The following is a 16,037-nucleotide window of genomic DNA, read 5'->3' on the forward strand; positions in this document are numbered from 1 at the left end:
TGAGAAGGAGTGCATCCCAAGTGCAGTGATGAGCCATTTATGTATTGTAAGCAGAGGAGTAACATGATTCTATTCTATTCTATTCTATTCTATTTCATTTCATTTCATTTCATTTTTATTTTTATTTTTTTTCTGAGACAGAGTCTTATTATGTCACCCTTGGTAGAGTGCCACGGCATCACAGCTCCCAGAAACCTCAAACTCTTGGGCTTAAGCTATTCTCTTGCCTCAGCCTCCCAAGTGGCTGGGACTACAGGTGCCTGCCACAACGCCCAGCTATTTTTTGTTGCAGCTGTCATAGTTGTTTTAGCTGGCCTGGGCTGGATTTGAACCCGCCAGCCTTGATGTATGTGGCTGATGCTATAACCACTGTGCTACGGGTGCTGAGCCTATTTTAGGTTTTTTGAGACAGAGTTTCACTATGTTGCCCTCAGTAGAGTGCTGTGAGATCATAGCTCACAGCAACTTCAAACTCTTGGGCTCAAGCAATCTCTTGCCTCAGCTTCCCAAGTAGCTGGGACTACAGGTGCCCACCACAATACGCAGCTATTTTTAGAGACTGAGTCTTGCTCTTGCTTATGCTGGTGTCGAACTTGTGAGCGCAGGTAATCTGCCCACCTCAGCCTCCCAGAGTGCTAGGATTATAGGTGTGAGTCACTAAAGCCTAGTAACATGATTTTATTTATTTATTTTTTTTTGGAGATAGAGTCTCACTATGCCGCTCTTGCTAGAGTGCCATGGCATTATAGCTCACAGCAACCTCAAACTCTTGGGCTTAAGCAATTCTCTTGCCTCAGCCTCCCAAGTAGCTGGGACTACAGGCACTGGCCACAACATCCAGCTATTGTGTTTTTTGGTTGTAGTTGTCATGCCTGGGCTGGATTTGAACCTGCCAGCTCTGGTATATGTGGCTGACACCCTAGCTGCTGAGCGACAGGCACCAAGCCAAGTAGTAACATGCTTTTAAAACAAAAACTACTTTGGCTATTGTGATAAAAATGGATTGTATAGGGTTGGGGGTAAGGGATTAAGAGATGCAGCAAAGAAACTAGCTAGGCTACTGCAGGAGAGGTGAGAGACACGATGACTTGACCCAGGGAAGAGATGGCATAAAGTGGAAAAGTCAAGATGGAGCTTGGAGGTGGAGCTGCTAGGACTTGTTAATCATCTGGATGTAAGTTGTGAGGAAAAGAGAAGAATCAAAATGCTCTAGGAACTTAGTTTTCAGCAGTTGGTAGATGCTGTAGATTTATAGAAAGTGTGTGGAAGCACTGGAGATGCCTGTGAAATAGCATCTGACAAAGCAGAGTGCGCATTAGATGAGTCTGGAATTTGGGAGTGAAGTCAGGGCTAGAGATAAGAATTTGGGAGTCAAGAACATATGGATGCTATTTTCTTTCAGCCACTGGGGTAGGCAAAAGGGGTGGTCTTGCAAAAATAATAGGAAAATACCTAATCCTGCTATTTCCTAGTTAGTAACAGTTAAAGACCAATCCTATATGTTTTTTCAGTAACAGGCACACTGTGGGAGTTCTTCTTGCACAACTTCTGAAAAGAGCTGAACAGATGGGGAAGAGATGTAAACCTTCCCCTTTCAAAATTGTCTTTGAGAATCTGCTTTTACAGAGTTCCTGAGTCGACATCCAGAGTCTAAGCTTCGGGCTTCAGCCACATCTTAAGGTCAGAGTCATATCTCTTGTGATAATCCCATCTCCAAAGAAAGGCAGGAGAGCCAACTCTTGGATTTTGACATCCTAGCTTGCCTCTAAGAAAAGAAACAGGTGCAGCAGTTTTACACAGATGCTTCTGTTACCAGCTGATAGCAATCACTGTTTTCTCTCTTTGTCCCCTTTAAAATCAGTAAACCACCTGGCCTCGGTGCTGGCATTTCTCTTCTCTTTCTTTTGATGAATGTTGTCTCCCTGCTCTCTTTCCCTGCTCCCTTTCCTCTCTCTCCTTCATTCCCTCCCTCCTTCTCTCTCTCTTCTCTAAGAAGATAAAATAAACTTTCTGCTTTCATATATTCCAATCTCTTTTTTTTTTAGGGGGGACAGAGTCTAACTCTGTCACCCTGGGTAGAATGCTTTGGCATCATCATGTTCACAATAACCTCAAACTCCTGGACTCAACCTATCCCCTTCCCTAAGCTTCCCAAGTAGCTGGAGCTATGGGTGCCCACCAAAATGCCTGGCTAGTTTTTCTATTTTTAGTAGAGATGGGTCTTGCTCTTGCTCAGGCTGGTCTTGAACTCCTGAGCTCAGACAATCTACCTGCCTTGGCCTCCCAGAGTGCTAGGATTACAGGTGTGAGCCACTGCACCTGGCCTTATGTATTCCGGTCTCTACGTGAGAAATTGTTCTATACCTGCCCTGTGAGCTCCTAGCGAGTTGTCAGACTCTAACAGTAGCCTAGGGAATAATGAGCCCCCATATATGTCTACATCCCAATCCTTGGAATTTATAAATATGGCAAAGGTGGTTGTGGCAACAAGATTAAGTTAGGTATCCTGAGATAGGAAGATCATCTTGAACGTCTGGGTGGGCTCCATGTAATCACAACAGTCCTTATAAGGGAGGGGGGGATGGTTAGAGTTGGAGAAGGTGATGTGGTGACAGAAGCTGAGACTGAAATGATGTATTTTGAGGATGGAGAAAAGGGTTATGGACCAAAGAATACAGGTGGCCACTCAGGGCTGAAAAGGGCAAGGAAACAGATTCTCCCCTCAGAGTTTCCATAAGGAATCTGTCCTGCTGAAACCCAGTGAGACCCATTTTCAATTTCTGACCTACAGACATGTAAGAGAATAACTCTGTGGTATTTTAAGCCACTAAGTCTGTGGCAATTTATTACATCAGCAATAGGAAACCAATAGAGCCATAAATGAGATGAGACCACCTAGAAAGAGTGTGGATAAAGAAGAGAAGAGGCCCCCAAGTGGCATCCTAGAACATTTCAAAATTGAAGAGTGAAGTTCAGGAGGATGAGGAATGCCAGTGTCTTAGGAGGACAACTAAGAACGTGTGGTGTGACAGAAACCAAAGGAAATGTTTGGAAGCAAAAAGAGTGGTCAGCTGTGCTGAATACTTCTGAGAAGCAGATTAAGATGAGGGTGAAGAAATGTTTGGTCATGGTATTTGGCAAGACAGAGGTTGTGGGACCTTGTCAAGAACAGTTCCAATGGAGATAGTTGGAGAGAGAATGAGAAATGAGGACATGGAAATTAGGTATCCAAACAACTTGTTTGAGTAGTTTCCTGAGAAGAATGGAGAAATGGAAGTTCCCACCCCTCCATGAAGGGCAAAGTTTGAGAAGGAAGGTCAGGAGATGAGGGTAATGACATGTTAAGTGTGTAACACTTGAATCTTTCTGTGATGGAGAACTGTTATATCCTCAGAGCACATCTGCATTGCACCCAGCACAAGGTCATGCTTCTAGACTGATACACAGACATCTGCTGCCCTTGGGGATCATTATCGGAAGGGGAAAGAGATAAGAGATAGTAATTGTAGAACACTTACTGTGGGCTGTGTACTGCAGCACTCTATCCTCATGAGTGCATGGTTACAATTGTAATGTCAGGACCTTTGGTTGAAGGTAACAAAAACACAACTAGCTAAAGAAAGAAAGGGAAAGGTTGCTATTGGCTTATGCCACAGAAACAGAAGGAAGGTATCTTTCCTAAGGTCACAAGTTATAACAGGTGACAGAGGCTAGATTCAACCAAGTCTGTCTCCCTACCCCAGGTTCATTTATTCAGAAGTTCCCCACCCCAATTATTTGACCCTACAGACCTCACCACTGACCATAACATTTTCCACTATCCAATGTAGTCATAAGATTACATGGTATTGGCTTGGTGTCTGTAGCTCAGTAGTTAGGGCGCTGACCACATACACCGAGGCTGGCGGGTTCGAACCAGACCCAGGCCTGCTAAACAACAATGACAATAACAACAAGAAACAGCTGGGCATTGTGGTGGGCACCTATAGTCCCAGCTACTTGGGAAGCTGAGACAAGAGACTAGCTTAAGCCCAAGAGTTAGAGGTTGCTGTGAGCTGTGATGCCACAGTACTCTACCGAGGGCAACATAGTGAGACTCTGTCTCAAAAAAAAAAAAAGATTACACGGTATTATAAGTAATAAGCTAAAAAAAATGCCTAGCACCCAGTGACCCCCATGCAGGGTTTGCAATTATATTATTATCCACTGTCTCCTTCATGTTCTTTCTTCCCTCCTTTTACTGCTTAACTCCCATAATCCATAATTATAACAATCTCTTTCAAATACCCTTAGCATCCTTAACTCTCTCTCATAATTGGCAGGAAACCACCAATTCTGACCACTTCAACGTTTCACTTACTTTACACCTGCATTGACCTCTGCAAGAGAAAACTGCACACTCATGCTGATTGGTCTCACAGCAGATTCACAACTGTATGTCTCTAGTAAGTATCTTATCTCTATTCATACTTTAATTAGAAAGTTTGGGTGATGAGTCGGCCCATAGCCAGGAGGCTGCCAACCTCTCCAGGTCTGAAGCACAGGAAAGGGGTAGGGGGGCAGAAGCTCCAAGAAATCACATGTGGCTTTCTGGATCCTTGAGTGCAGGCTTTCCCAGAATCCAAATTTTATAGAACAAATCCTTTTAACAAAGGTCGCCTCTCACACATGCTATTTCCTCTGTCTGGACCTACCACTCCCAAACTCTAGATGAGTTCTTCCTGCTGCAGAAAACTTTCCCTGACTTACTGTCCAGACACAGGTCAGGGTCTCTGGTTCTCACTGCACTTCATGGTACCTCCATTATGACAGCTGCCACGTTGTTCTGTAATTGATGGCTTCCTGAGTGCCTGTCTAATCTGAGGATGATGTGAGGGTGCCAGAATGTAACCTTCCTACTGAGAACAAGGTGCATCAGGCCCTGGTCCATACTCAGGTCTTGTAATGTCTTCATCTTCACCTCTCTCTGCTGTGAGCCTCACCAAGCTGCTTCAGTTGTATTGAATTTCGTTCACTTCCCTTCTCTAACCACCATGCCCGCTCCCAGCCACTTCACTCACCCCCCTCACTCCTATACTCTTTGAATCTATGTAAGTAGATTGCTCCTGCTCACCCCTCAAAGCTCTGTTTAGACTATACCTCCTTTGGGCAGATATTTCTGCATAACCCTCTCTACCACAAGTCAGGTTGGGTACTTCCCTATGTTACCCAAGTCTCTTGGCATCATCACTGCCCTGTCATGGTCTGTTCTCTGTTTCTAGTGAGTGATCTGTGAGATACTTGTGAACTGAGAAGTCCACATTCAAATCTGTGTTCCTACTGACTACCACTGAGTAGTTATCAAGTATCTCTTGAGTGAATGATGAGATAGATACTCTGGCTCCTTAGAATGAGGATCAGACTCAGAGTTGTTGTAACCCCACTCAGGCTCTTATTCCCATAAAGCCTGGGATGAGGGCAGCCAGCTGCCACCTCCTTCATAACCTTAAGGGGATAAAAAGATGTCCCCCTGAGGGAAGGTGTAATTGCCAGCAGTAGTTAATAGACTCTTTGCATGTGAAGGCACTTAAAGGGTCATTTGCAAGCTTCACAGCAACCACCCAGTTAATAGATGAGAAAATCGAAAGTCAGAGAAAGCAAATGCTTGCCTTAGCTCCCAAGGCTGGAAAAATATCTGAATCCCTATTTCAAGACTCTTACAAGATATCTGCAAAGATAGGAGGTGGTAAATAGTTGCCTCGTGTACTTTGAGATAGGTTCTTTACACCTTACTACCTTGGCTGCCAAAAATCTACTTTAGAAATGCTTTTCCACAAGGCCTGACCTCCTCATTGCCCAGCTCTAAAGTCTCATTTTTCTGCCTTCCAGAATCCTGCCAGCCCAATCACACCAGGCAGATCATGACTGCTCCTCAATTGACTTAACTCTGGGAGCACTCAATGGGGGTTATCAAAAAATGACCACGCCACGTACCAGGCCTTGTGCCAGACACCTAACATTCATTCAGTGGGCACAGTAACTGTCCACCATCTCTGGGGAAAGAAGTAGGACTAGGAGCAGGCAGGGCCTGAGTTCAAGTCTTGCGGAGGTGGAGGTATTTAACCCTAACTTGGCGCTGAAGGAATCTTGTGCTAGTAATTTAGCTGTCCAAGAAAATGAGTAGTCTGATGCTACAGATTATCTTCCATTCCCTAAAAGATCTCTGTATGAGACTCTGTTCTTTCCCTGTATCTGACGCGCCACTATTCTGGGCAGTGGCTTGACCCAGGAATGGGATATGTTCTGCTCAGCTCAGGACTCCTCCTCGGTTCTCTACTTTAGAGCAGTTCGGGCCCTAACGCGGACGTCAGGAAGCCTCCGAGCTCCCCAGATCCCGAGCTCAAAGAAAGGGACGATAGGTTATTCCAGGACACAGGGGCGGAGGCTCCAAAAAACTACAACTCCCAGGAGGCCACTAGGTGGCACCGACGCCACGGCGCGGTGCATGTCGGGAGCAGTCACTGGCGCACTTTATTGTTAAGATTAGCTAAGGCTGGTAGCCCGTGCGCATGCCTAGTCTCGTCCCAACTAGTTGGGCCCTTTTACTTCTGCAGACCTCATCTCTTTCCGGTGTTGTGGGACCTTCTTTTCCCCGCCCCACCTCCGCCCCCTTTTCAGGGATTGGAGGGGGCGGGGCTTCCGGCAGGCGCGTTCCCTGGAGCGTGTGCCCGCGCGTGGACGGGAGATTAGAGGAGGAGCCTGAATAGTGGGTGTGGAAGGTAGAGAGCTTAGAAGACCGCGGGGAACGGAAAGCGCATGCGTCCTAGGGGTGCTGCCTGGCTTCAGGCATTGGGAAGGGGCCGGGATCCTGGACTAGTGGGCTGACGCACGCGCGTTGGGCCGCTCCCGCCAGCCTCCCACTTTAGGTTTCCCCTTCTCGCGCCTGTACTCCCGGAAGTGGAGCCGCCCTCGCGCCCACCAGCGGTCATCCCTGCGGCAGGCCCCGCCCCAAAGGCCCCGCCTCCCAGCTCTCCGCCCCCTCCTCTGGTAGTGGCGCCGGCTTGCTGCGGCGGTGGTGGTGGGTTTGGTGCCCAAGCGGTGAGCGCAGGGTTGTTCCCGCGAGAGGCGGCCAGGCTATGATCGCTGGTTGCTGGCGTCCCGCTCGGGCCAGCCAGAGTCTCCGTCTCAGCCTGTGCCTGTACCCCAGCCCAGCCCCGCGGCGCGTTTGGCGGCGGCGCTCGCGGCGCGCCCCCTCCTCCGATGGCGGCGGAGATCCAGCCCAAACCTCTGACCCGCAAACCGATCCTGTTGCAGCGGGTCGAGGGGTCCCAGGAAGTGGTGAATATGGCCGTGATCGTGCCCAAGGAGGAGGGCGTCATCAGCGTCTCGGAGGACAGGTACGGACTGCTGCCCCTCGGCCGCGAGGAGGGGCGGGACGCGCCGAGGGTCTCCGAGCCCGCGTCAGGACTGTGCCTCTTGTACGCGAGAGTGCAGACGCGCTCCCCTAAGTTTTATTACAATGCTCACCGGCTAGTGAGGGTATCCTGCTGCGTGCCGCCGCCGCCGCAGCGTGTCTTCGGGAAGCCGAGCCGGGACTGCGGTGTGCGCTACGGCCTCGTACCGGCTGGGTGGCGCCTGCGGGAGTCCGGATGGCCCTTAGGCTAACGGTGCGCTGGACACCGGACCTTGGTGCGTCCCTGAGGACGCTAGGGAAAGAGGGAGGAGCCCCCTGGCCCTGTAGATGTGTGTGTGCTTGGGAAGGATGCTCCGAGCTGCTTCTCCAAGATAACTGAGGGTTTTTAGGTACTCTCGGGTACAGTTCTTAGGATTCCGAACTAAGAAAGCAAATGCCACTCTTTCCCCCCAGACCTTCCTAACTAATCCAGATGTTACAGACATCTTACACTGAATTCAGTGAATAAGCAAGTTGTGAAAGAGTAACTTTAGTCTTCTGTGTAGTGTCTTCTTTACTTTCCTCTCTTTCTGCTTAACTCTTTGAGCTTAAGGGGAAGCGGGGAGAACTTGCAACGGATCCCTGCTGCAAATAGCTTGTGAGTTCCTTCCCTTCGCTTGCTTCCTTTCTTTTGCTCAATTTTACTTAATTTGGAGAAGTGCAGCTAGTTGTTCTGCCTTCAATATTCTTTATTTTTGCGTTTTTGCTTTAAATTGAATCTGCATAAATAAGGCTAAAGCGGCTAAATTTTAGAGAGAAGTTGCTCAACTATAGTAGTACTTATAGTAATTTATCAGAAATTGTTACTTGGTAGTATCTGTAAGGGTGCTAAAAAATGTAACACTGTAGTAGCACGCAGTGCTTTTATAGTTGTTAGGTTTTTTTTTTTTCTTCAGTTTTTGGCTAGGACTGGGTTGGAACCCGCCACCTCCAGCGTATGGGGACGGTGGGGCCACAGGCGCCGCCCAAGTTGTTAGGTTTTTTTTTTAATACACATTGAAATCACGAGGAGGTAAAGAGTATTAATCTTCCTTAGTGACCCCTAAAACTGCAGAGGTAAAGCATCAGCGTGTTCGTGACTGTCTTTATGTCATTTCAGCACTTTGCATATAGTGTGGCTTCAAAAATTTTTCTTAATAGGTTTGTTCGTATCTTAAGTTCTTTAGCAGAATTAGGATGCGTATTTTAGTGACATGTTCCTGTCTACATCATGCTCAGTACAAAGGGCACCTGGTTAATTTCTTATGCAGATCCAGTGGAAAACATTGTAAACATACACCAATGATATGTCGTCTGCAATGAACAGAAACTCGTGGCCGGAATGGAATACATGGATATAAGAGCCCTTTTGAAATTCACAGTGAAGCCTTTGGAGAGAGTTTAGTTTTTTCACAGAGGCAAAATCCTATTAAAGAAGGCTGTTTTGGGACCTAGAAATTCCTGAATATAAAATTTTTTATGGGGCGGCCCCTGTGGTTCAGTGGGTAGGGCGCCAGCCCCATCATATACCGGAGGGTGGCCAGTTCCAACCCGGCTCCGGCCAAATTGCAACAAAAAATAACTGGGCGTTGAGGCGGGCGCCTGTAGTTCCAGCTATTGGGGAGGCTGAGACAAGAGAATCGCCTAAGCCCAGGAGTTGGAGATTGCTGTGAGCTGTGACGACATGGCATTCCATCTACCAAGGATGACATAGTGAGACTCTTTCTCTAAAAATAAATTAAATAATAATAAAAAAAATTTTATGGACTATGTCCCATAACATATATTAGTAAATGAGTTTTCCCAGGCTGTAACTACCAGAGATGGACTGATCAATTCCTAATGGTTGTAGACAATTCATAAATAAATTTATTGAATCTGGTAAGAGATAAAGGTAGTGAAACCCAAGCTCCTTTAATATTAGTTTTGGAACTTCTGATCCCATTGTACTGTATTTGTCTCAAGGGAAGCAGCTTTATTGGGGTGTATTTCAAAGTATTTGGAGAATCTAATGTACATATGAAAGAAACTAGAGAATAAATTTCATTTAGTTACAAGACAAAAGAAATGGAATGTTTAGGTATATTTTAGCTTAAATTTTACTTTCCGAGTTTACAAGGTAAATAATAGAAATTATTTATCATAGAGTTACTGTTAGATGAATAGAGCCCCTGTTAGATGAATAGAGCCCCACATAAATTCAGGATTATTATTTATATACATTTTGTTATTATTCAAGTTGACAGTTCTGTGCTTCCTTGGGTCATATACTCAAACATGAAAATAACTTTGATATTTAGAGCTCAGTTTCAGTTATTATTTTCATTAAGAGAATTGATCTGTGTTCTTTTCAAAATCCAATGTTGATGTCACTTGATGCAATGCTAAAGACATGAAAAAAGACTATTGATTTTCATCAAAATCTATAAACCCATGACCATTAACTGCTTTGTCGAGAAACTAGAAATCTTTATTCCTGAACTCTAAAGTGAAGCCACAAATAATGTCTCATACCTGAATGGCAACGTTCTATAAGTTGTTAAGAATCTCTTGTTTCTGTTTTTGACTTCTCTGTAACATTTTCCATTTTAAATAGTTCTGTACAGTATTCATGTACTTCATGTCCCTTCTCCCTTCTCTTCTGTGATCTCCCTCTGGAGCTTTGTGTGTCTTAGTCATTGTATTATCTTTAGGGCCTGACAGTGTCTGGCACGTAGTAGGCCCTCAAAGACATTTGTTTTATTAGTGACTGATATTCTTTTGCTGCTTGTAAAACAAGTCTTAACTATTGTAGACATTTAGTTGATATTTGTGGAATGAATTATATGATGACTTATGAAGCCTATGTGGATAAATGTGGATTCACAGGAAAAGTATGGGACTGGGTGGCGTTTAGAGTGCCTTAAACTCTAAAAATGGAAGTCTTTGCAGTACTTCATTTATTTTGTTAACAATATTTGAGTTCTTACTATGTTCTAGGTTACCTGTGTACACGACGACGATGAAAATGATAAGGTCTTTTCAAGATGCTTACAATTTAGTTGGGTGAAATTTTAGAAAAATATTGTCATTACTTCCAAGATTTAGTATTGAGAAGAATTTTCAGATGGGGAAGAATCACGAGATTCCACAGTCTTCCTTGTCCCTTGAATTTTACCTTCTTTTGGAGGATTCTTTGACTTGGATTACTGTTTTTACCCTCACACTGCCCTCAGTAGTTGCTGATAATACCCATATCTTTAAGCCCAAGAATGGACAAAAACCTTTGCCTTCAAAGTTCAGCTTAGCACAGTTAAGAGAGCTTGGAACTTTACTCAGTATCGAAGAAGGAAATTCAAGGGAGTATAAGGAATATATAAAACAACCTGACTTATGAGTAACAATTTCTCGTGCTACTGAGACTGGAATTTCACTCTCTAGACTAAAAAGATGCCTTCTTTTGCATTCTGCTTCATGAAAATTCCCAATACCTTTTTCCTTTAAAAAACCCCACTAACTCTAACTAGCTCACACGAACTAGGTTACCCCAGGAATATAGGGACAGCCTTAGCCAAAGACTCGAGTCGTTTTTCATATTCTACGACAACTCTTATTCAGTATGTGGATAACATTCTTTTAGGAGGGCCAGGTGCAGAGGGACTCCATAAAACTACCCAAGCTCTATTAAACTTTCTAGCTGATTGTGGTACAAAGATTCCAAGGCGAAAGCCCAATTATGTGTACCTGAAGTTCACTATCTGAGTCTCCAGCTTTCACAGAGGAAGAGAGCCTTGGGCAAAGAAAGAGTTAGACCAATATTGGTTCACCATAAACCTCAAACTCTCAAACTGCTTCGAGGCTTCTTAGGAATTATAGGCTTTTATAGACTCTGGATTCCTGGATATAGTAAAATGGCTAAAACCATTTTATTTTTTAATTAAAGATATTCAAGAAATGAGTGCCTAATCACTCTGAAATGAGAATCAAAAAACAGATATCAAGGACTTGTGACTCTTCCCTCTAATTCACCTTCCCTAACCCCAACTTGGGAAGGTCTCTTTTCTGCTATCTTGTCTTCTTCTACAGCTGTTAAAGTTATGGGAATAGATTCCTGGATACATCTTTCACGAGGAAAATCCTGAAACCCCCCACCTCCTATGGAAGCAGACAAAGAAGAGAATCAACTACAGTCCATCTACACTTATAAGCCTAAAGAAAATTTGAAATTGTTATTTAGAAGACAGCAAGAAAAGTGTTCATACAGTTTTCTCTCAAAATCAACCCCCTCCTCTCTTCATCCAGTTCATGAAATTACACCCTACTAAACTGTGAGCATCTTGAAAAAACCCCTCCTCTGACTGGTCTAACCTTGCCTTTTAAAATAAAAATTTAATTTAATTTAATTTTATTATTTTACAGTTTTTGGCCAGGGCTGGGTTTGAACCCACCACCTCCGGCATATGGAGCTGGCACCCTACCCCTTTGAGCCACAGGTGCCATCCTCTAACCTTGCCTTTTAACGTACTAATCAGATTTATGTCTTTCAGAGATAATATCATCAAACCACAAATAGTGAAAAGGGTTCCAACCCAGACCTAGCTCTACTGCGGACCCCTGGGTCACCGCTCATCTAAAGAGACCCTAACTGTCAATGACTCGCTTGAGCAAAGGTGTTTAATTTAGGCCAGGGTAACAATACAACATGGGATAGAACTGGAAATGGGACAGAAGATGAGTTGGATTTTTCCCTATCTGGAAAGCCTATGAACTACCAGCTTTGAACTACTTTTATTCCATGACTATTGGAATGTTTCTTGAAAAGATATGTTTTTTGTTTTTTGTTTTTGAGACAGAGCCTCAAGCTATCCCCCTGAGTAGAGTGCCGTGGCATCACAGCTCACAGCAACCTCCAACTCCTGGGCTCAAGCGAGTCTCCTGCCTCAGCCTCCCAAGTAGCTGGGACCACAGCCACCTGCCACAATGCCCAGCTATTTTTTGGTTGCAGCCATCATTGTTGTTTGGCGGGCCTGGGCTGGATTTGAACCCGCCACCTTAGGTGTATGTGGCTGGTGCCTTAGCCACTTGAGCCACAGGCGCTGAGCCTGAAAAGATATGTTAAAATTTCATTTCATCTTATAAATCTTCATAGTATTGGTTATTTACCATGAATTCTTTCCACTGTGAATTACACTTAGTTCTCTGCTTCAGCCATTTCACTAATAATTATTAGACCTTGGCTCAATTCAATGAGCTCCTAATGTTTTATGCCTGTTACAACATTGGCATAAATTTCTTTTACAAAATGCAAATTAAAGTGTTTCTTGTAGTGTAAGCAGAGTTCTGAATGTTGAAGATTTCTTAAGAGTGATGGAGTGAGCTCTCTAAAGTCAGCACGATTAGAATCCATCCATATTAATTTTTGAATGTGTGAAGTTTCTATTTAATGGCATAGAATTAATAAACTTTCAACTGTGGGACTTATCACTTGGTGGTAACAGTTTGCTGGTTTCAAGGCTCCGAAAAGGGAATTTATCGTGTATAAATCTTGAAAATTAGACCTTTAGTCTGAATTCAGAACAGGAGGCAAGTTTTCATGTCAGCAAATGCCAGACACTACTTCTGTGTCTGTAAAGGTCAGAAACAGATTGGTGTTTTAAGAAAAGATCATTTTGGGAAAGCTTGTTTAAGTAGGCTTGGTGCAGAGGAGTTTTGGCTTTGTGTGACCTGAAAGCTCCTGGTGGTTCTTATGAATTTCCTACTTTTATATTGTTCAACCGGCTTCTTTCCAGGACCTCATAGATTTTAATCACTGTACATGCATCTGGATATTGCAACACCGTGGGAAATGTTAGGGTGGCAATTTTGATGCTCCTAAAATGAGTGATCCTCAAGATCATAAACTCTTCAGGCTATGCCATACCTCAAGTGTTACTAAACTTACTTTGAAAAAGAAAAAATAGGTAAAAATCACAGGATGGAAGTAGGTAGAAGAGATTTTAGGGATGGTAATTTCCAAACAAAATCAAAACTTTTAAAAAGGAAACATGACTCTTCGCTGTGTCTTTCCCTCGCTGTCTGTTTTCACTTTGCCTTTGGCTTTGAGAGAGAGACTTTTTTTTTGTTTGTTTGTTGTTGAGAATCATCTTGATGTCGTTCAAAATAACAGTTTGGGGGGAATTAAAATACTTTGTGGCATTTAGAACTCCATCAATAAAATGTGCCTTAAGGCTTGCTCGTAATGATCTATTGATAGCTGTAACACTAAACTGAATAAAATACAGTGTCATACTTGAGAAGAGAATGGCCATCAGGCCACGCCTTTCTTCTCAGCTAGTGTCAGAATAGAAAGAATTAGAAAGGAGGCAACACTTGTTTGTGTATCAACAGGTCTTCTAAGGAGAGTGCCACAGTTAACCTAGAAATTCTCTAACACAGAAAGGCATCACTTCTTTTGTTCGATTTAAGCAAGCAGTTTTCATTTGCTCTTTTTTTAAAGGGCAGGAGGCCTTTTTTCATCCAAACAAACATTTCATGTAGTCATTAGTAAAAATTAATTCAGAAATATAAGAAACTAATCAGTAAGACAAAAAAAAAAGTCTGCTTGATTCTTGGCAGGGGTTTCTGCGTTGTGCTCTTGCATGCCTTAAATTTAAGGATTCTTATAAAAGAACTGGGAGTGTCAGCTCACCTTTCTTCTGCATTGACCTTGGCATTTCCTAGGGCATTTTATTCACTCTAAGCCTCAGCTTCTCCATCTGGCGAAGGAGAAGGTTGGATTTCCTAGCTGTGACTTTGGTACTATGCCCACTTATGACCATTAAGTCCCTGCAGCCACATCATCCTCAAATCTCAAAAGAGTGCATGGGGAAAAAGCATGCTTGCCTGCAGCCGTCAGCCCTTCCTGCTGCAGCTGTAAAACAGTGCTTTCCTACAGCCTTTGGATGGCAGTGGTCGTTTATTCCTGGATAAAATATCACACAAGAATTTGTTTTGTATGGGTGCCTAACACCCAGTTGAACTGGATTCACTACATTCCTGCTTCTGGATGAATCCTGTAGTTTCAAATCCTGAACCACTTTAGCTCCAGGTGGTTTGCTGGAACCCATGTCAGGGCCTGAGTTATTTAGAGTAAGACTTTGGAGACGTTTTTGACCACAAATCATAGTAAAAAATATATTTAGTGTTGCTACTCGAGACTTACATACTCTCCCCCATACACATGTACATAACTGAAACAAAAGTTTTATGAAATGATAGATATCCTTTTATTGTGACATGCACACTGATATTTTCTGTTCTCTTGTCACCCAGAATTTTATAAATTCTGGTTGTGACCCCTCTGATTAATTTCATGACCCACTAAAGGGCTGCAAATAACAGTTTGAAATACTCCGGTGCTTTAGAAGAGCTATTGAAGTTTTATATGCCCCTTATTCTCTTTATGTAATTTTGGTTTTCTAGAGATGGAATTCCAGCCAGGGACCTATACCCCACCTACCTCCCACACCGTCAGCCTTCCTGAAACTCCCACAGTGATTGTGAACTTGACTCGGCCTGACTAGAAGCTTCCAGGTCAGGAGATAAACATTCTAAAGTTTAGATTTAACATCTAAACCCTTTCAGCCCAGAGCCAGAGAGAGTTTAGGATAAACTAGGAGTTTAAATAGTTAAGTTGCACACATGTTTGTGTGGCTGCATGTTTTGGCTTCTTGTGGTATGTTCATCTTTACTGAGGTGGGACTCAGAAATGACACTTCTCATCTAAATGATGTCAGTTGTTAAAGTCTCTGATTACGCGAATTTCCTTTTTAGCTAAGCAGATTTCCTTATGATATGAGCTACTTGGAGATTTTATGCATTTCCATTAGTTATTAATTTTTTTTCTTTTCTCCAATTTCTGAGGAGCAGTTTAAATTTTAAGGAATCATAATACTAATTCCTCTGAAGCATGTTTTTTTTTTTAATAAAGATAATATAACTATAATAAAGAATAGCTGCACATCAACCTCTTAGCACAGTGACTGTTAATATTTTATGTATTTTCTTCTGGCAGTTTTTCTAATATAGTTTTGAAAAATATGATTATAATGGTATACTTATATATTCTTGCCTTCTTTAAAATTGTGCCAGCAATGTAACCATCATTTTAAGTGGCTGTCTGTTTTTCCTTTGTTATTTGCCCATATTTATTTAATGCATGTATTATCGTACTTGGTCCTGGGCCTCCTATGTCTTGCTCTCAAGGTACTGGTAATCTGTTAGGTGTATCATAATTTATCCATCACCTATTATTGGCTATATTATTTTCAGTTTTATAAATGTTATGATAAAAATTGTTGTGTATATAAGTATCTTCCTGGCCCTAAAGTTTTTGATTATTTCTTTAGGAAAGATTGTAAGAAGATTGACATATTGCTTTCCAAAAGGTTTGTGCCATTTTAAAATATTTGTGGTAATGTATTACATGTGAGAATATTAGTTTTGTCGCACCTGACCAGCTATGGGTATTACTGTTTTTAAATTCTTCTTCATAATTTGCTTGTTAAATGGTAGTACTTCACTGATGTTTAATTTGTATTTTTAGCTGAATTTTTTTCTATTTGCTTGTTTATGTATTTTTTGTGTGTGTGAATTGTCTGTTCCTTTT

At 42.9% G+C, this 16,037-nt stretch overlaps 1 protein-coding gene across 1 annotated transcript in view; it reads left to right on the forward strand.

Moving 5' to 3' along the window:
* The first annotated feature begins 6,927 nt into the window (after window positions 1-6,927).
* WDFY2 (WD repeat and FYVE domain containing 2) overlaps window positions 6,928-16,037 on the forward strand; it is a 203,478-nt gene continuing 194,368 nt past the window's right edge. The window contains exon 1 of the mRNA XM_003801798.3: window positions 6,928-7,376. Coding sequence (XP_003801846.1) covers window positions 7,240-7,376 — 137 coding nt within the window. The 5' untranslated portion in view covers window positions 6,928-7,239. The remainder of the gene's footprint in view (window positions 7,377-16,037) is intronic.

The sequence above is a fragment of the Otolemur garnettii genome, unplaced genomic scaffold, assembly GCF_000181295.1.
Source record: "Otolemur garnettii isolate 467f Iridium unplaced genomic scaffold, OtoGar3 scaffold00221, whole genome shotgun sequence".
NCBI classification, from domain to species: domain Eukaryota; kingdom Metazoa; phylum Chordata; class Mammalia; order Primates; family Galagidae; genus Otolemur; species Otolemur garnettii.